This window comes from Balaenoptera musculus, chromosome 14 (genome assembly GCF_009873245.2).
Source record: "Balaenoptera musculus isolate JJ_BM4_2016_0621 chromosome 14, mBalMus1.pri.v3, whole genome shotgun sequence".
Taxonomy (NCBI): domain Eukaryota; kingdom Metazoa; phylum Chordata; class Mammalia; order Artiodactyla; family Balaenopteridae; genus Balaenoptera; species Balaenoptera musculus.
In genome coordinates this window covers 18,124,357-18,144,920 of record NC_045798.1, presented here as the reverse complement: position 1 = coordinate 18,144,920, position 20,564 = coordinate 18,124,357, and the positions used below count along the sequence as shown (strand labels likewise).

The following is a 20,564-nucleotide window of genomic DNA, read 5'->3' as shown; positions in this document are numbered from 1 at the left end:
GTGGCCTCAAGAACCTCATTCTGTAGGCAGCTTTCTATTCTGTCAGTGGCTGGGGGCAGACGCTGTCAGCTATGGACCTGTGGTGACTCGGGGGGCTGGATCCACAGCTCCCCTTCCCCTTAGAGCCCAAGGGAAGAGGCCAGGTATTACCAGTCATCCTTGAGGAGGCATGGCTCATGGGGCAAATGAGTACCCCTCTTAATTTCCTAGAGCAGGGTTTGGCAGACTATGGCCCACAAGCCAAATCCAGTCTCATTCTGTGTAGCTCATGAACTAAGAATGGTGTTTACATTTTTAAATAATCGAAAAAAAATCAAAAGAAGAATAATATTTTGTGACATGTGAAAATGATATGAAATTCACATTATAGTGTCCACAAATGAAGTTTCATTAGAACATACCCATGCTCATTTGTTTGCCTTTTGTTTTTGGCTGCTTTTGCATTACAGCAGCAGAGTCAAGTGGTTATGATAGTGGCTTGCAAACCCTAAAATATTTTCTACCTGGCCCTTTACAGAAAATATTTACCAAGCCCTGTCCTAGAGAAAACAACTTTTTTGCACCAAGAGGCCAGGAAATGAACTGTAGAAATTCTAGTGCCTGGGTCACCGGTGTGTTTGTTCTGCAGCATTGCAGATGCTGCGTTTTCCACGGAGCTGGGAAAGAAAACAGTAAGGGAGACTATAAGTGCTATATCCTTGGGAGCAATTGATCAGGAACCACCAGTGTCCAAGAGTTAGGAGATCATTTGTGCCCTCTTGGTTCTCCAATGTGGCTGCTACCTCAAAACTGTTTCTGAAACACAGACTTGATGGCTGTATCTCCAGGAGACTTTAATTCAGTAGGTCAGGGGTGGGATACAGGCATATGGCTTTTTAACATGCCCCCCCACATGATTCTGGGGGGTTGCCAACCTATTTGAGGCTCTCTTGGTAGAGCAGCTACAGGCCCCGGACCATGGACAGTGCAGGCACCCTCATCAGTGGGGACTCCACTCGGTCCCCTTGCTGTTGGGTGCCCTGCCTCACCTGTTGAGTCAGGCTTCCTTACATCTCACCACCAGGAGCTCCCCATGAGACCTACCTCTGGGGACTCGAGGCCATCAGCCTTCCCCAGAAGTCCCCAGCAGGCTCCCCTTCCTTCCTGCCAGCCTGCTATGAGGACAACTGAATGACAACATGGTGAGGCTTGGCCTCCTGCTCGGGGATTGGGCCTGTTTCCTTGGCTCTGATCTCTTTCTGTCTGTTCTCCTGTCTCTTCAGCTTTCATCGGCTCTGCCCATCTGCTGGGGGCCCGAAATCTTGGTGGTGGCTTTCATTGGCTCGGATGGGCTCAAGGACCTGGTTTGGGGTCGCCGTTTCCTGCTGTGACATTCAGGGTCTTTCCCTATCCCTGTGCTGGTCTGGGGGTGAGCTGCTTGCTTTGGGGTGAGGTTTCTGTGACCCACATAGGCTTAACCATGGCTCTTCCTCTGCCCCTTCTACCCACCACAGTCCCCCAGGACCTGATGGATGTCTCCGTGAGCAACCTGCCATCGCTATGGCAACCCAGCCCACGGAAATCTTCCTGCTCATCCTGTTCACAGAGTGGCTCGGCTGATGGTGGCTCAACCAATGGCTGCAACCATGAGAGGTATGAGGGGCTTGGACTGTGGATGGAGGGAACGGAAGGATTTACCAAAGATTTGCAGATGCCCATTTCTTGCCTTGCCTTGAATTCAGAGGAGTGAACATAGGCTATAGAATCATCCATGTCTGGGTTAAATCCTAGCCTTGTGAAGTCCTAGCTGTTGGAGCTTCCTTACATATATCGATCAGGATAAACAAGATTATGATGCTGTAACAAACAATCCTAAAATCTCAGTGGCTTTACAGTAAAGGATTGTCCATCGTGCGTATTCATGCTGTGTGTCTATCCTGGGTCAGCTGGGGGCTCTGCTTTCTCCACATTAAAGGGCCTGGCAGATGGAGCCACCACCATCTTGAATATTGCGAATCACGGTGACTGAGGGAAATGGAGCTCTGGATGGGGTTTAACCAGTGGTTAAATGCTCCAGCCCGAGTGCAGCACTTACCATTTTCACTCACACCTCATTGGCCCCACCAACAAGGGACCAGGAAGTGCGTCCTACCACGCTCCTGGAAGACAGAAGCTGGAAATATTACTTAATGACAACCAAACATGCCTCAGTTTGCTCTTCCAACAAGTGGGGATACTAATGCTTACGTTATGTAGCTGTTGTAAGGACAAATCACATAATGGTTTAAAGTGGCCAGCATATGTACCTGGCACATGGTGATGTTCAATAAATGACACTTTAAAATTTATTGCATAAAGTTAAATCCCCAGATCATCTCTCTCCTTGCCCACAGGGCTTTGTCTCCTTGGAACTAGTCAGCCCATTCCTGAGACTGGTCATGTTTCCCATTGACCCCGCCTGGCCTGGCCTGGCCTGGGAGAATGGAACTCTTTTTTCCTTGCTGGGCCTCTGTCCCAGTGGGTGGTCCAGTCTTCAGTCATGGGCGTGTAAATGGGGGCCAGCATCAGATAAAGCCATGTACTTCCTGGTTTTCAGGGTGTGGTCTCTGGGCCAGCAGCACCATCACCTGAGCAGATTCTCTGTCCTTCATCCCAGACCTGTGGAAGCTGAATCTGCATTTAACAAGGTCCCAAGATCATGTGTGTACTTTTAAGCTTGAGAAGCACTGAAATGACCAGAGATTCTCACATTTTCGTAGGCATCAGAATCACTTTGGAGATCACATACTGCTTCCTGGACCACTTACTGGAGATCCTGACTGAGTAGGTCTGTGCAGGACCTAGGAATCCACATGCTGGAGAAACCCCAAGTGATTCTGTGGCTGATGGTCCATGGACAATTGACAAATGCTGTTCTAACCTAGTGCCTCTCATAGTATCTGCTCCCATATCTGTAATGATAGGGAACTCACCACCTTGTAGACAGCCAAGGCCACTGTGGGGCAGCTGTCAGTGTGATGCTGTCCTTATGTAACCCGAGGAAGCCAAGCCTCACCAGCCTGAGGGCACAAAGAGGGTGACTTTAATGTTTAATGCCTCCATGTGCATAACTGGAGGACTTCAGCCATGCCTCCTTCCCAGTCTCGCTGGGTTTTTAATGGGTGTAATATTCCTCCACTCTGTTTTGTCCAAGAATGCACAACACTACCTTCAGCAGTCCTGTTTTCTCCATCAATTCTGAGGCCTTCTTTCAGCCAAAACAGTCCCCCCGCAAATTCCCATGCAAGGAGAAGCTCTGAGGCATTACCTTTGCAGTCAGCCAGAGTCTGAATCGCAGTCTGGCTCCACTTTGGTTCAGCTGGGTCACTTTAGAAGTCAGACATATGGCTGTATATGGATGGCTGATTCATTTTGTTGTGCAGTGGAGGCTAACACAACATTGAAAAGCAACCACACTCCAATCAAAAAATAAAAAGATGTCAAAACACTTTCTGCTGGTGAAAGAAACCCACTTCAAACTGGTGCAAATGAAAATCTGTTGATAGAACTGAGACATCCAGAGGTATGGTGGCTTCAGGCATGGCTGGATCGAGATGCTCCATAGAGGGATGTCTGTTTCCTTGGCTCTTGGCTCTGCTTGTGTCTATGATGGTTTCATTCTCAGGCTGGCCCTTCCTGTGCAGTAGTAAAAATGGATCCCAGCAGCTGCTGCCCTACATCCCACTGGCTTAGGAACTCAAGCAGAGAAAAGAGTGTCTGTTTTCTAGTAGTTCCAACAAAAGTTCCAGGGCTGATTTTCATTGGCCCAGGTTGGATCATGTGACCCACCCCACCCCACCCCGACCCAATAACTGTAACTCCAAGCTGAGTCATGTACTGGGTAGAATCAGCTCTACCCAAACCATAGGGACAGAGTTGGGGAGGAGGTAACTCCCAAGCTGATAGCAGAAGAAGGGGCAGTGATGCTATGTAGATAGAAACAATAATACCCCCAGTCTACTTGACTGGCTGGTTTTAATCTGCTCCCTAGAGATAACGAGTTATGCTCCTCTCCAGCAAACCTGGGCTATGTGTGGATCTGTACTAAGTGTCTTCCTTTTCCTTCCTTCCTTCCTACAGGGCTCCCTTGAAGCTTCTCTGTGACAATATGAAGTACCAGATTCTTTCCAGAGCCTTCTATGGATGTGCGTATTGGCCTTATTTGCCATTGTGGTCTCCAGGGAGCATTTATTCAGTGCCTGCTGCATGCCAGCAATATCAGGGGAAGGAGCCTGACTCCTGTTTCCTAGGTGTCTAGTTTTGGTGAAGTTACATTAACCTTTCTTAGCCTCAATTTCCTCATTTACAGATTGGGCATAAAATTTCTCCCTTGGTCCTAAGGGAAGGCAGTGAACATTTGCTGGAAGGGGTTTGGTTTAATCACCATTGCATCTTCAGTGCCCACCTTAGAGGGTTTGCTTTCAGGATTGAATGGAAAGCATGTATAAAGCCCCTAGCACCTGGCATTGCGTGCAGTCGGTGCTCAGTAAATGTCAGTCCCCTTCTCCTATAGGCAGAAGCAGAAGAGTAAGATGGCCTGATCCTGTCCCAAAAACTTAAAAACTAAATTCATAATACAGGTGCTCTGATTATTTCCAATTAACAGATGAGGAAACTGAGGCACAGAGAGGCAAAGTGACTTGCCCAAGGTCACACAGCTAATAAGCGACAGAGCTGGGACTCAAACCCAGGCCTGCCTGGTGGCAAAGCCTCTGTTTTTTCCACTCTGCTATTTTGATTCTTAGCAGGTTTTATTTCCCCTGCCTCACAGCCTAGATGGGGAAGATAAAATGTGTATATTTTCAGGGATTCTAGGAAAGTGTTAGTACATCCTGCTTGGGCCTGCAAAAAAACAGTGCAGGTCGTATCGGTCTGGAGAAACAGGAAAAGCATGAGCTCCCCAAGATCAAGGTTTTTGCCTGTTCTGTTACTACCCATCCCTAGTGCCTAACGCAGGGCCTGGCGTGGAGAAGGCATTGAGTGAGTATTTATGGAACCACAATGGAAGAGCTTCCTGGTAGAAGGGTTGGGGGTCGAGATGGGTCTTGATGTCATCACATGGTGTGGCTCCTCCCTGATGGTGGTTGAGAGCCCAGGTTCTGGAGCCAGACAGTCTGCATTCAAATCCCAACTCAACACCTAGCAACGTGACCTGGGCAAGTGATGCACGCAGACTGTGCCTCAGTTTCCCCACCTATAAGATGGGCGTAGTAAGAGTACCTGCTTCATAGGGTTGTAGTGAGAATCAACTAAGTTACGTAAGCTCTGGGAACAGCTCCCTGGAACAGAGTGTGCTATATAAGTGTTAGCTATCGTATCATCCTCATCGTAATCATCATGATTACCCCTGTTGTTGGTAGGGGTGAGTCCTCAGGCTCCAGATGGTCCAGGGTCCTCTCTGGGACTCGAGGATGAGTTGGGGGTCAGTAGCCAGAAGGAACGGGCATGGTCAAAGCGCACATAGGCCAGCACCGGCTGAGTGCTTCCTGTGGACCCGGCACCCAGGGTGGAGCAGATGAAGGGGGGCAAGTTGGTGGGAATTGCTCGAAGGGCCAGGGCCATCTTTGAAAGCAAACCAGTGCCCTCAGCATCTCCCCAGCTACTGACTGGCCAGGGCCTTCTTTGTCCAGCTGCAGTTTGAACGAGTCATCCCCCTCTCTCCCATTCTCTTTCCCTTGGTGTGGACTGGAGGCACCCCAGGGCACAGCGAGCCCGTGGAGTCACTGTCCTCTTCCTGCCTCCAGCCTGTGAACTAAATGCCTTGGTTTCCAGTGGAGGAGGTGCTGAGGCTGAGAAAGGTGACATGACTTCCCCAGGGTCACAGGGCTGTTAAGCAGTTAAGCCAGCAAGTGACTTTGCCCCTCCGAGCCTCACCTTCCTTATCTGGAAAAGGGGGATGATGACAATTTGCTGGTCACGAGGGTTCAATCAGATTGCGAGTAGGACAGTACTTTAGAGCCTCCGTGAGACAAGGCAGGGGGTGTTGGATGGTGGACAATGACACTTTTCCTCCCTCCCCGGCAGGGCTCGCCTACTGCAGACACCTGTCCACTGTGAGGACCCACCTGTCAGCCCTGGTCAATCACATGATCGTGTCCCCGGACTTGCCCTGCGATGCTGGACACGGGCTGACGGCCGAGATCTGGGAGCAGTACCTGCAGGACAGCACAGTAAGGCTTGGCCCGGCTCAGCCTGCCGTGCGGCAGAGACTGTGGGGGGACAGAGACTATGGGGGGACCTCCTATCATCTGAGGAATAGACCCACCTGCGTGGGGACTCAGGTGTTGTGACATCCTTGGGCTCTCCATACACAAACTGAAGGTCCCCTCCTCGAGAGTTCCAACACCCATAGCCCGCTTCTGCCCATTGGGGTGAGGATCAGGGAGGGTGGAAAATACATATGTTTGCCTGGAAGGAGTAAAGAATGAGTCAGTCAGTAAGCATTTATTAAGCATCAGCTGTATGCTCGGTCCTGTATGATGTGCTGTGACTTCCCGGCCAGAGGAATTTACAGTCCAGTTGGCTACTTAGAATGATGAGAGTAGCTAAGTTAGAGGGAGGCAGCTGGACCAAGGAAACCCACCACTACATGAAACCCTTTTCTCTCATCTTTGTCTTAGGGCTCGAGAATTCTACCCTTAGCTATTTCGCCTGGAGATAGATTTCTAAGATTTTCTTATTAGAATACAAATATTCCTGGAAGGGAAATGTTTATGTGTGAAAAAAGTTTCATGGAGAAATAATTTGGGAAACAAGCTTAAACAGCTTTCTGTACCCTGCAGGACTTGTCAGAGCCTTGGCTATGCTGATATACTTGTCACGCTCAGGAAATTGGGGGAGTGTGGGAGAGCATATGGAACGTTCCTTCCAATGTATGTGGCCGCAGGGACCTTTGTTGGAAAAGTACCACCTATGGTGGAAGGCGGAATCCACTCTAAGAAATACTGGTTTGCTGCCAAGTGCAGGCTCTCAGAGGAGATACCCATTTCCTCCACGCTGGGTGAATGCGGTGGCTCCGTCAGCTGCATCCCTCCTCCCTGGGGAGGGCCAAGCTGGTGAGCACCTGGCTCAGCCTGGCTTCCCCACGTTGGGGGAGGGTGCTATTCTGTGTATTAATCTGAGGATGCCAGGGGACTCAGTGGGAAAAACAAACTGATTCCCAAACCTGGACAAGCAGAAGGGTGGTTTTCTTTTTTTGCCGGAAATAGTTGTTTTTCTAAATTACAGGAGGAATGCCTTCTTACTGTGACAATTCAAAGAATGAAGAACACAGGTGTACAGAATTTTTTAAAAGTTTTTAAATATCATCTCTCTGCTGCACCCCCCTAGTTCTGATCCCCTGAATTAATGAATAGTATCAGTTTGGTGTAGACCCTGCTATACATTTCCCATACTTATACATCCACAGATATGTCTATATAGATATAGCTGAAACATTTTTTAAATGAGGTAACATTATATTTGTATTTTAAGTGACCAACTTGCTTTTATATCAAAGACATCTTTCAGATCTCTAAGTAAAATATTACATGTTAGAACCTTAGCACCTTATATATGGGTGGACCATAATTTAGTCAAATCTTCCTCTAATGATGGACATCTGGGCTGTTCCTTTTTCTTTTTTTTAATTATTTCAAACAATGCTGCAGTCAACATCTTTATAAGCATATACCTTTCTGTACTAGTTCTCTTATTTCGAGGGTAGAGTCCTAGAAATGTAACTGTTTGATGTCCATTTTAAATTTAATTAGATATGCCAGCTTACCTTTCTTGAAAGGTTATAGTGTTCATAATCCCTGGCAGTCTGTGAGAGTGAGTGCACATTTCCTGAGGAATTCGAAAGATTTATAGACTTCTGGGCTCCACTCCAGCTTTACTGATTGAGCACCTCTGAGAGTGGAGCCCAAGAATTTATATTTTGAAAGTTCCCCTTCCCCAGGGAATTCCCTGGCAGTCCAGTGGTTAGGACTCCGTGCTTTCATTGCCAAAGGCCCGGGTTCGATGCCTGGTCAAGGAACTAAGATCCCATGGGCTGCGTGTTGCGGCCAAAAAAAAAAAAAAGAAAAGAAAGTTCCCCAAATGCTCCGCGCGATCTCCCCAGTTTGGGAGGCAGTATCCTAAGGACAAATTGGCTGAAACAATAAATAGTCAAAAATTAATATTTTTCATCTAACACTCCTGCAACCCTTTCACAATCTGCTTGGTTGCATCATTGTGTCAGGGTGGACTGGGCTGCAGTAACACATAGTCCCCGCTGTTTTAGTTGCTTGACACCATAGAGGTGTATTTATTGCTCACTTAACAGTCCTGGGTGGGCATTCCTGGTGAGTGGGCATCTCTCCTCCCTCTAGAGGGTCCGGGGTCTTTCAGTCTTGTGGCCCCACCATCCTCTGGGGCCTTGTGGTCATCTGCTTCCAGCCAGCAGAGGGGAAATGGAAAGTGTGAAGGGAGTACACCTGCTTCTTCAAAGCCCTGGCTTGAAAATGGATTACATCACTTCCTCTTACATCCTTTTGGCCAGAAACCAGTCACATGGCCACACCTACCTGCAAGGGAGGCTGGGAAATGGAGTCCAGCTATGGACTCCGGGAGAAGAGAACACAGATTTTTGATGAAGCGTTCACAGCCTCAGCCCCAAATAGCTCCCTAATTTTTATACAGCGTTGACAAGGCTGTCAATACAATATGAATAAAAATTCCTAACAGGAACAAAATGGCTGGTTTTGCCACTGTGGTTGGGTACATTTAAGACTAGTGTTAAGAAGTGAAACATGCTTTTAATTTTAGAATGTGAAGTAAAGAGGTGGGAGGAAACAGGACCCTAGTGCCCTTCAGGGTAGCCTTCCGGCAGTCATTGGCACTTTACACACACACACACACACACACACACACAGACACACAGATAGGACACTCTGGTTCCCCAACGCGACTGCTTGACAAATTGTATCTGCAAAGCCTTTGCCTGAAAATGAATTTTAGAAAAGAAAGAGGACAAATCTATTCCACAGTACAGCAAACAGTTGCTAAAGTTATTCTTGTGTACACAAAAGCTATTAGTGTACGAAGAATCAGCTGGAAATGGTTCCTTTTCGGTTTAATTCGCTTTAAAACAATTTTCTTAGTGCTGAGTCAAGATTAATAACTCCAAGATAATATTCCCCAATAAGCACAGTACACAAAATTGACTAAAAATTAAGTAGAAATGTTAATTCATTATATTCTGACCTTTGGGTTTTGCTTTTGTTTTTTACAAAAATGGGTTCACCCTCGACCTATTCTGCATCTTATTTTTTACACTTAACAACATACACTGAACGTCCTTTTATGTAGGTTCTCATAAATGCGCCTGCTGCCCTGTTACTCTCCATGTGGTATTCCCACATAGGGATGCAGCATTCCCCCTTTGGTGGGCAGTTATGGGGGTTCCTGGGGTTTTGCTTTATTGTATGATGCCGCGATGGATATCTGGGCCCATGTGGCTTTGCTTGTTCACAACATGATCACTGAGGGCTAGGTCTGAGAAGCGGGACTGCTTGGTCACAGAGTCCATCCCCCGGTTTCCTGTTGACCAAATCCTTTGTTTCCCCCCACCTACCACAGAGTTACGAGGAGCAGGAGCTGCTGCGTCTCATCTACTACGGGGGCATCCAGCCAGAGATTCGCAAAGCCGTGTGGCCCTTCCTCCTGGGCCACTACCAGTTTGGGATGACAGAAACAGAAAGGAAGGAGGTTGGTTACCCCTGATGGGCAGTGGGGTCTTTGGCAGCAAGAAGAGCCAGGTACTGTGGGGCTGGGAGAGCTCTGGTCCCAGGGTGGACCAAGGTGGGGCAGGGAGATGTTGGGGAGTCAGGAAGCTTGGGGGCAGCGCAGTCCAATAGAAACACAACACATGCCACAGATGTCATTTTTCTGAATACCTTTTCGTTTTGAGGTAATGATAGATTCACATACACTTGTAAGAAATAATGCAGAGATATCTCATCCTTTATCCAACTTCCCCCAGTGGTAACTTCTTGCAAAACTATAATATCACAGCCAGGGTATTGACATTGACATAGATATACTGGCAATGTATGAATCTTTATTTTTACATTAAAGTCCATATTTTATTGCATTTCTTTTTTGTTTACAATAAATATGTATATTTTTTAATTGAGATATAGTTTATTTGCAATATTATATTAGTTTCAGGTGTTCAACATAGTGATTCAAAATTTTTATAGATTATACTCCATTTATAGTTACTATAAAATATTGGCCATATTCCCTGTGCTGTATAATATATCCTTATACATATGTGTGTGTGTGTATATATATATATATATATATCAATCTTAATCAGACTTCCCATTTTACTTGTACTCGTGTGTGTGTCTGTTTAGTTCTCTACAATTTTATCACATGTGTGGGTTTGTGTATCACCACCACAGTCAACATACTGAACATTTCCAGTGCTACGAGGGTCCTCATGTCCTTTTACAGCCAAACCTCCCTCCCTCCCACTCACTCCCATCCCTAACCCCTGGCAACCACTGATCTGTTCTCTATTTCTGTAACTTTGTCATTTCAAGAATGTTGTAGAAATGGAATCGTACAGTGTATAACCTTTGGGGATTGACTTTTTCCACTCAGTGTAAATCTGTAGCGATTCATCTAAGTTGCTGCGCGTATCTATTCTTGATTCCTTTATACGGCTGAGTAGTGTTGCACGGTATGGATGCACCACAGTTTAACTCCAACTGTTGATGGATAGGCAGGTTGTTTCCGGTTTTTTGGTGATTACAAATAAAGCTGCAGTGAACCTTCATATACAGGTTTCCATGTGAGCATAAGGTGGAATAAATGCTCGAATGCAGTTGCTGGGCCTGATGGCAGTTCACACTTTGTTTTGTTTTATAAGAAACCGCCAAACTTCTGCAGTGGCTGTACCATTTTATCTTCCCGCTAGCACTGTAGGAGTGATCCACACCTGCATCCTCACCAGGGTTTAGTGTTATCACTATTTTTTATGTTAGCCACTCAAACTAATGTGTACATGGTATTTCATTGTGGTTTTAATTTGCATTTCCCAATTGACTAGTGATATTGAACATCTTTTCACGTGCTCACTTGCCATCTGTGAATCTTCAGTGAAATGTCAGATCATGGCTTCTGTTCATTTTCTTGTTGAATTGTTTCATTTTTTTATGGTTGAGTTTGGGAGTTCTTTTTATGCTCTAGATATTAATTCTTTGTCATATATGTCATTTGCAAATATTTTCTCCCAGTCTGTACCTTGTCTTTTTGTCTTCTTAACAAGGTCTTTTGCGAACAAATTTTTAGGTTTTTGAGGAGATTCAGTGTATCAATTTTCCCTCTGATGGATTGTGCTTCTGGTGTCAAGTCTAATAATTTTTTGCTTAGCCCCAAATCCTGAAGGCTTTTTCTCCTATTTTTTCCTAAAATGTCCATGATCCATTTTGAGTTCATTTTTGGATATGGTGTGTCATTTAAGTCAAGAGTTTTTGTTTGTTTGTTTGGTTTGGTTTGGTTTTTGCCTCTGGATGTCCAATTGCTTCAGCACCATTTGTTGAAAAGGCTGTCCTTCCTCCATTGAACTGCTTCTGCATCTTTGTGAAAAATCATTTGGGCATACATTTGCAACAACATGGGTGAACTTGGAGGGTATTATGCTTAGTGAAATGTCAGGCAGAGAAAGACCAATACTGTATGATACCACTTATACTTGGAATCTAAAATATAAAGCAAACTAGTGAATGTAACAAAAAAGAAAGAGACTCACAGATATAGGGAACAAACTAGTTTTTATCAGTGGGAAGAGGGAAGAGGGGAGGGGCAAGATAGAGGTGGGGATTAAGAGGTACAAACTACTATGTATAAAATAAATAAGCTACAAGGATATATTGTACAGCACAGGGAATATAGCCAATATTTTATAATAACTATAAATGGAGTATAACCTTTAAAAATTGTGAATCACTGTGTTGTACACCTGAAACTTATGTAATATTGTGAATCAACTATACCTCAATATAAAAAAAAGTGAAGGAGAAAAAAATCAGTGGGGCTTATTAGAGTGGTGTCTATTTCTGTATTCTCTATTCTGTGCCTTTGATCTAATGCCACACTATAATTAGTAATCTTCAGGTAATACCATACTGTCTTCATTACTGTAGCACATATGGAATTTTAAATGTCTTAGTAGTTACATTTTAAAAAGTAAAAAGAAACAGATACAATTAATATTTTTAAAGTTTTAATTTTAACATAATTTTAAGTTCACGCCAAGTTGCAAAAGTTGTGATGCTGAGGTCCTAGGTACCCATCACCCCACTTCCCGCAATGGAAGCATCTTATAGAACTATTATGTATAGTGTATTATCAAAACCAGCATATTAATGAAGTTCCCTGGCGGTCCAGTGGTAAGGACTCGGCACTCTCACTGCCGGGGCCCTGGGTTCGATCCCTGGTCAGGGAACCAAGATCCCAAAGGCCTCACAGCTAAAAAAAACCCAAAAAACAAAAAAACAGCGCATTAACATTGGTACAGTACAACCTAGGATTTCATTAGTTTTTGCATCCGCTCCTCTGTGTGTGTGTGTGTGTGTGTGTGTGGTTCTATGTCATTTTATCAGGGTGAAATTAATTTTAATAACATATTTTATTTAACCCAGTATATCCAGTATATTACCATTTCAGCATCTAATCAATATAAAAATTATTAGTGAGATATTTTACATTCTTTTATTCATACTGAGCTTTCAAAACCCACTGATATTTTACACTCCATGTCTGTGTACCATCTGTGCTATGATTTACTAAGTATTTGTCTTTGAATTGATTCACTTAAAAATTTATATAACTTACTTAAAAAGGCATTTTATATCCCTACCATCAATGGAAAACCAATATGGCTTGCCAAAAGAGAAGGAAACTTCAAAAATAAATAGAATGTGACAAAATGATATAATTCAGTTCTACCTAGATGTCACAGGCTGCCTGAGGCCTCTCTCTCTTTGTTATGAAGGGAGATTATAAAGTATTAAGGATGGATTAAAGACACAGTGGTGCCAGACTGGCCTTCCTCGTCATCAGAAAAGTTGAATATGGAGACTTTCTCACACTGTGGTTCCATATGCTGAGGCTGTGCTGTGAACTGTCTAAACTGATCTCAGGACCAGCATGAGGATTCCGGTGTGGCAGGCCCCGTGCTCGGGACTGGGAACCCAGAGGTGCATTAGATAAGGTCTTTGCCAGTTTAGGGGGGTTCATGCAAAATCAGATGGAGGCAAACGCAGGGGCTTTAAGAGCACGGAGGAGGCACCTCCACGGGGCAGAAGCCTACCTGAATTCTTTGAAAAGGTTGCTTTCCAGGCGAGGAGACTGAGGAAGGGCTTCTAGGAAGAGAGATGCCTGCATGATGCGATGTGTGTGTGTCTGTGTGCATTTGTGTGGGGAGGGGCGGAAGGGCGTGCAGACGTGGGTAGCTGGGACGTGAAGGACGAGGGGGGTGGGGGCAGCAGTGAGAGGCAGGGCTGGAGAGGAAACACGAGGAAGACTGCCGAGTGGGAGATGGGCAGGAGGGGCCACCTGGGACAAGCAGGCACCAGGAAGGAAGGTCATCTGGGTGAGGGGTCCTGGAAGCCTAGCCTAGGATGGCAGTGGGAACAGGGAGATGGGCTTGGATGAGTCTTCGGGAGGTCAGTGGGAGGGAGCTGCCCATGGCAGGCTTGGGCAGGGTGGACCCGGAGCCTCTCTCTGGAAGCCCTGACTAGCTAAAGGATGCCCGCCCCTCCCAACCCTGGCCCGGGGCAGGCTCCCTGCCCTCCCTCTTCTCCTTCCTGCCCCCTCACACCCTTTCGTCAGCTTGTCTGCCCCACTTGTGCCCAGAGGTCTGGCAGATTCAGAACCTCAGTAACCTGGGCTGTGCAACACAGAAATGAAGTAAGCTCCGATCTCCTCTGCTGAAATCCCACAAGGGAAACACTAGAAACCTGTGGCCCTTCTCTAAAGCCATTGCTGTAAGTAAAGGAAAGGGTCACTTTTATTCATCTTTGTGTTCTCAGCCTCTACCCCCATGCTGGGCACCTGGGAGGCCCTTGGTAAATGCGTTGAGTGACTGGAGGAATGGACAAAGGAGGCATCTTGCTCATCTTGTGTTTCGTATGCCTAGGTTGGTGCCTAGCACATAGTAGGTACTTACCAACTTAGATGAACAAGTGAATGAATGAATGAATGAATGAAGTAGGAAAGAGGAAAAGAAGGCAATAAAGAAGGAAAGAAACAGTCTGCTCACTTTAGTATCCCCGAAGCTTAGTATACTGCCTGGCACAGAGTAGGTTGTCAACAAATATTTGAATAAGTGTATGAATGAATGAATGAATGAATAAAAGAAGGAAGATAGGAAGGAAGGAGGGAAAAATGGAAAGAAAGGAGTTGCCTTGCTCACTTTTGTGTATCCCCAGGGCCTAGCCAGTGCCTGGCACATAGTAGGTGTTCAGTTAATGTCTGATGGATGTTAACTCCATGAATGTTGGATGGGTGTTTCTAGGGCTCAGGGTCCCAGGTCAGAGCCACCATCTTCTGGGTTGGGTTGGTTGTCCCCTGGGATCCCAGCATTCCAGGTGACCGTGCATCTGCCCTGGCAGGTGGACGAGCAGATGCATGCCTGCTACGCGCAGACCATGTCCGAGTGGCTGGGCTGTGAGGCGATTGTGCGGCAGAGGGAGCGGGAATCCCACGCGGCCGCCCTGGCCAAATGCTCTTCGGGGGCCAGCCTGGACAGCCACCTGCACCGGATGATGCACCGGGACTCCACCATCAGCAATGAGGTGATGGGTGGCTCCCCTCAGGGAGCCGGGGGCGGGGCTCTGCTCCATCAGGCTGTTGTAGGAAGGGTGAGGCCTGGGTGTTTGGGGCCTTGGGACAGAGTCTCACCCCTGGCTTTTGGGTGGAAGGTGACTTTGGAGTCAGACAGACCTGACTTCAAACTCCAGCCCCTTCATTTCTTAGCTCTGGGGCTCAGACAAGCGCCTTTACTTCTGGGCCTCAGTTTCCTCATCTATGAAGTGGGAATGATCATTTGTACAGGGGAGATTTGTGTGCAACTCAAACAAGCTAGTATAAATAAAGTGCCCAGCACAGTGTTAGACTTTCATTTGTTCAGCAAATGCTGTTGAGTACCTACTATGTGCCAGGTACTGTCAGGAATGTCCTGGAATGTCAAGAATGCTCCAGTGACCAGGTCAGACATATCTGTCCTGATAGAATCTCCAGTTTAGCATCCCAAAGCAGGGGATGAAAAGAAAGTCAGTTCCCTTCACCAGTGATAAATCCGTCATCAATTGCCACACTAATACTGTGTAACAAACAACCCCCAAAAGCCAATGATGAGTCCAAGAGTAAACATATATTTTTTACTCATGAGTCTGTGGGTCAGCCGGGCAGTTCTGCTCAGCTAAAAGGTTTGTTGATCTTCGTTGGGCTCTCACATATCTGGGGTGACTCGGCCCTGCTCCTCACGTCTCATCCTCCAGCAGGCTAGCCTGGCCATGTTCTCACAGTGAAAGCAGATCTTAAAGAGAGAAAGCAGAAATGCACAAGCATTTTTTATGTGTTTGCCCTGTCGAGTTTGCTAACACCCCACTGGCCAAAGCAGGTCACTTGGCCAAGCTTAGCAGGGTAGACAGAAACTAGAAGTTATAGGGCAAAAAGCATGTATACAGGGAAGGAGTAGAAAACAGACATGCATACAACCAGTCCTTTGAGTTGAACTAAAATATTAGTTGGAAGTCTCAAGAGCAGAGCAGTTAAAGGTGGGGTTCTCTGGTTGTGGGTGGGAGGTGGAGGTCCAGTGGCTGGTGTGGCCTCCAAGGAGGCTCCAGGGAGCAGGGAGTGAGCCACCGCCCCACTTTTATTCGATAGATAGAAAGCTGAGGCCCTGAGAAGGGACTTGCCCGAGTCAGGAGTAGAGATAAGACCACACTTACTGACTTCCAGCCCAGCAGCCCCTCCTGAGCTCAATGTGGGGACCCTGAGCCCGGATGCAGCCTCACCCACACTCCGTCCCGCCCCTTTTTCTCTCAGTCCTCCCAGAGCTGCAGTTCGGGCCGCCAGAACATCCGCCTGCAGAGCGACTCCAGCAGCAGCACACAGGTGACCTCCCGGAGGCCCCGCCCCCCCATCCCCCTCCCTCCAACCTGGAATAACCGGACTGGAGGTCCCTCATATACAGGTCACTCATGGTTGATCTGTTTTAGCTTTTTATGCTAGCATTAAAAATTGAAGTTTTACCTACACGAGTAATACATGAATCTCTTTTGCCTGTTAAAAAAATTAAAATATTACAGAGAAAACTAAATTTGGCTTTGACCATCCCTAAGCCCCACATGCCCTCCCTAGAAATAACATTGCTATCTTCAATTTGCTGTGTATCCTTCCAGACCTTTCTGTATGCCTTTACATACACAGAAATATATAGACAGTATGTAATATATTGCGATGTTTAGTAATCTTTTAAAATTTCTAAATAAATACCATCAGATGTATTGTTCAGCAGCCTTTCATTTCGTTCAGTGCAAAGAAATGTTAACACATTCTCACTCAATATTAAAGAAAAAAACAAAGTGAAAAAAAAGGGCATAGTATGTCACCTTTTGCATAAACAGAGGAACTATTAATATATGTATGTATTTGCATCTATTTTTTTTCTAAAACGATGGAAGGATAAACCAGAAACTGATCAAATGGTTACTTAAGTGGGGTGAGGGGTGCAGGGAAAGAAGCTACATTTCCCTGAATGTACTTTGTTTTCTAGTTTTGACTTTGGAGTTAGGTAAGTTAACCCAAAAGCAATTTAATCGAAAAGAAATCTTTTTAAAACCAGAAGCACGTGAAATTAACAGTAAATCAAGTTGGTGACATAACCACACAGAAGAAATATTTCAAGTGACCTTGGGACATGATCTTATACAGTCTGCCTTGATGGGATATGGCCTAAAGACACAAAGAACCACAAATAAATCTTAGATATGTATCCTGGAGACTTTTCCATAATATTTCATATACATCTAACTAATTTTGAAAATTGATCCATAATAGTCCACCACATGGATGCTTTTTTAGCCTGTTCCTTATGTGGTTAACTAATTTTTTTACTTTAAAAAATTACGTGCACATAATTTTGTATGATAAAAGCTATTCTGCCTCAGAGTCAACTGCAATGCTTCCTTGTTTCTTTCTGCATTATTCTATGCCTATGCGTGCATATGGGCAATTTTTTATTTTCTACACATGGGAGCATATATTACACCTTGTTCTGCCTCAGTCTTTTTACTGACTGTGTAGTGTTCCCCTGCAGGCATGTTCCGTATTTGAACCAGTCCCCTGTGGATGGATATTCAGGTTGCTGCTGGAAGCAGCACCACAACAGACATCCTAGTCCATCTGTCTTTGTGCACCTGGTCTGCAGGTCTTTGAGTCTGTGGACGAGGTGGAGCAGGTCGAGGCAGAATGCAGGTTGGAGGAGAAGCAGCCCAAGATCCCCAACGGGAACCTGGTGAATGGCACCTGTTCCCCAGACTCCGGCCACCCTTCCTCCCACAACTTCTCCTCGGGCCTCTCGGAGCACTCAGAACCCAGCCTGAGCACGGAGGACAGCGTCATGGACGCCCAGCGCCCTGCCCCACTGGTGATTCGACCCAGGGACAGCCGTGTGGATGACGGGCAGAGCAGCGAGGCCACCGCTTCCCGGGATGAGGTCCCCCGTGAGGAGCTGGCTGTGCAGGACAGCCTGGAGAGCGACCTCCTGGCCAACGGGAGCATGGACGAGTTCGTGTCCATCACTGGCAGTATGGATGTAGCTCTGCCCAAAAGGGGGGGCCCTGCGGTGGAGGGCTGGAGAGGCATCGAGGTGGGGAAGCAGAGCCAGGTGGACAGTGAAGACAACCTCTCAGAGGAGCCCGAGATGGAGAGTCTCTTCCCCGTGCTCGCTTCTCTGGCCGTGACCACTTCTGCCAACAGCGAGGCATCCCCCGTGTCTTCTAGTGGTGTCACCTACTCTGTAAGTCACCAGGATTCTCCTCCGCTCAATTTTCTGCAGCCTCAGGAGGGTGGGAGTGTCCCACAAACCTCAGTTATCCAGAACGACCTCTGATTCATTGCCTTTTCCCATCACGGAGGGTTTACTGTAGAAACCCATTTGGGAGAGAAGATAATATAATACTTAAAGAACACAGGCTTTGCAGACAAACAGTGGTCGGTTCAGATCTCAGCTTAGGTACATCACTTTATCTTTCTGAGCCTCAGTTTCCCTATCTATCTAGTACCTTCCTCCCTGAGTTGTTTTCAGAATTAGTGAGTCAAGTCCTCTGTGCTCAGCCCATAGCGATCAATAGCAACCTTGATGGTGACCATCCTGATTTACACTCAGGTCCAATAGCTTTTAAATATTTTACTTTCTTGCCAAAAAGCCCAAAGCAAAGGGCATCAACTGAAAGGGAGGTTTTCTGGGCCAGGTGTTGTATATCCATTTTCTTTTAAAGGACTTTTTATTTCTATCACAAAGAGTCAAACAGTCAGACAAGGCTGGATCCAAAAACTGGAAGTTGTCTGCCCCACCTCTGCCCATTAGGCTCTCCCCAGAGGCAGTAGTATTTACTTATTCTGCCCAAATTATCTGGTGTTTACCCTCATGTCTGTAAATAATACACTTGTATTGCTACTTACTGATCTTTTTTTGTTTTTCTTCAGTTTTTGACATCTATTGACTCCCCACTGTGGAGGAAGAGGATTCAGTCTTCTTCCTTCCCACTCCCCCCCGCCCCCTCACCACACGAGTGAAACCGGCCCAATCCCCATCCATTCACTATGGTTATAATAATTTTAGTTAAATGACTGTTCGGTGGTTATATTATTATAACAATTTAATGCATAATCCATGTAGTAACCTGTATATGTTTTTTCTTTCCTGCAAAAAATTTTGTTTTTCCTAGAGTATTTTCATTTCTTAGTTTGCTTTTTATTAGTTTGCTACATATATATTGTAGCATATATATACATATATATATATCGATCTTACTTTTTTCATCTATAAAATGGGGATAGTAATTCTATACATCTCATAGGATTGTGTTGTTTTATTTTTTTTAGTTTGTTTTTTAAAATATATTTATTTATTTGGCTGCACCGGGTCTTAGTTGCGGCATGTGGGATTTTCATTGCCGTTTGCAGGATCTTCGTTGTGGTGTGCAGAATCTTTAGTTGCAGCCTGTGGGCTCTCTTAGTTGCAGCATGCGGGATCTAGTTCCCTGACCAGGGATCAAACACGGGCCGCCTGCATTGGGAGTGCGGAGTCTTAACCACTGGCCCACCAGGGAAGTCCCGGGATTGTGTTGTTTTATAAAGGAAAAAAATAAAGAGAATTTTCATCATACAAAGTGAAAGAGGCTTTCTCAGGAAACAAATAGCAACAACAAAAAAGTCGAACATCTGACTGGTCCATCTATTATTAGGTAGAGGAAGTTTTTTTCAGTGATGACAGGAGAGGGCTAGGAGGAGGAAAGAGAATCTCTGGAAGACAGCCTCTGTGAGGAGTTGGAGTGTAATTGTTCTTTTCCTCCCCTCCTGGGGGCCTGCAGCCAGAGCTGCTGGATCTGTACACGGTGAACCTGCACCGCATCGAGAAGGACGTGCAGAGGTGTGACCGCAACTACTGGTACTTCACACCCGCCAACCTGGAGAAGCTACGGAACATCATGTGCAGGTGGCTGGGGTGGGTGGGGGGGATGGATCAGTTGGGGATTGGGAGGGGATGGCACAGGTGTGGGCTACGGGGAGCCCATTTAGAATCGCTCTCTCTGCAGCTGGCACCATGCCCACCTTGAATCTCATTCCAGCCCATCCTGACAATTATATAACAATTATAGTAATGATAACAATAGAGAACATTTATTAAGCACCTACTGTATACCAGGCACTATCCTGAGCCCTTTACTAACATCATTTCACTTGGTCCTCACAACAAGCCTATGAGGTAAGTGTTATCCCCTTTCATAGGTGAGGAAATGGAGGCTCAGAGGGGTACCGCATTGCTCAGGGTCCCTCCAGGTGGGCAGTGGCTGAATGGGAACTCACCCATTTCTCTTGGACTCTAGAATCTCTGCTTTATTTCTTTAAGCCAGGATTTGGGGCTACTTGTTACTTTTCATTAAATAGTAAATATTTTATTTCTTAATATATGAAAGTAACCCATGCTTATTAAAAACCTGAATCAACCAAAGAAATCAGAAGTTCATAAAGTATAAAGAGAAACTTCTCCTTTTATATCCAGTCATTAATGCCACTCACCTAGAAGAAGAAACTACTGCTAACAGTTTAGTGAATATCCTCCCAAGCCATATATATGAGATATCTATATATACTCATCTATAATAGATAGTATATTATATAATATACAATGTTATACTATATAACATATATAATTATGCTTCATATGTAGTAAATAATTTTATAAATATATAGTATAATATGAATATACACATATTAAT

At 45.6% G+C, this 20,564-nt stretch overlaps 1 protein-coding gene across 3 annotated transcripts in view; it reads left to right on the top strand.

The window, feature by feature from the left end:
- Positions 1-20,564, top strand: part of SGSM1 (small G protein signaling modulator 1) — an 84,339-nt gene that overhangs the window by 48,960 nt on the left and 14,815 nt on the right. For all 3 annotated transcript variants that reach the window (XM_036823772.1, XM_036823771.1, XM_036823770.1), the window contains 8 exons: positions 1,494-1,632; positions 4,099-4,163; positions 6,043-6,188; positions 9,619-9,747; positions 14,667-14,849; positions 16,105-16,173; positions 17,489-18,079; positions 19,656-19,780. In XM_036823772.1, coding sequence (XP_036679667.1) covers positions 1,494-1,632; positions 4,099-4,163; positions 6,043-6,188; positions 9,619-9,747; positions 14,667-14,849; positions 16,105-16,173; positions 17,489-18,079; positions 19,656-19,780 — 1,447 coding nt within the window. The remainder of the gene's footprint in view (positions 1-1,493; positions 1,633-4,098; positions 4,164-6,042; positions 6,189-9,618; positions 9,748-14,666; positions 14,850-16,104; positions 16,174-17,488; positions 18,080-19,655; positions 19,781-20,564) is intronic.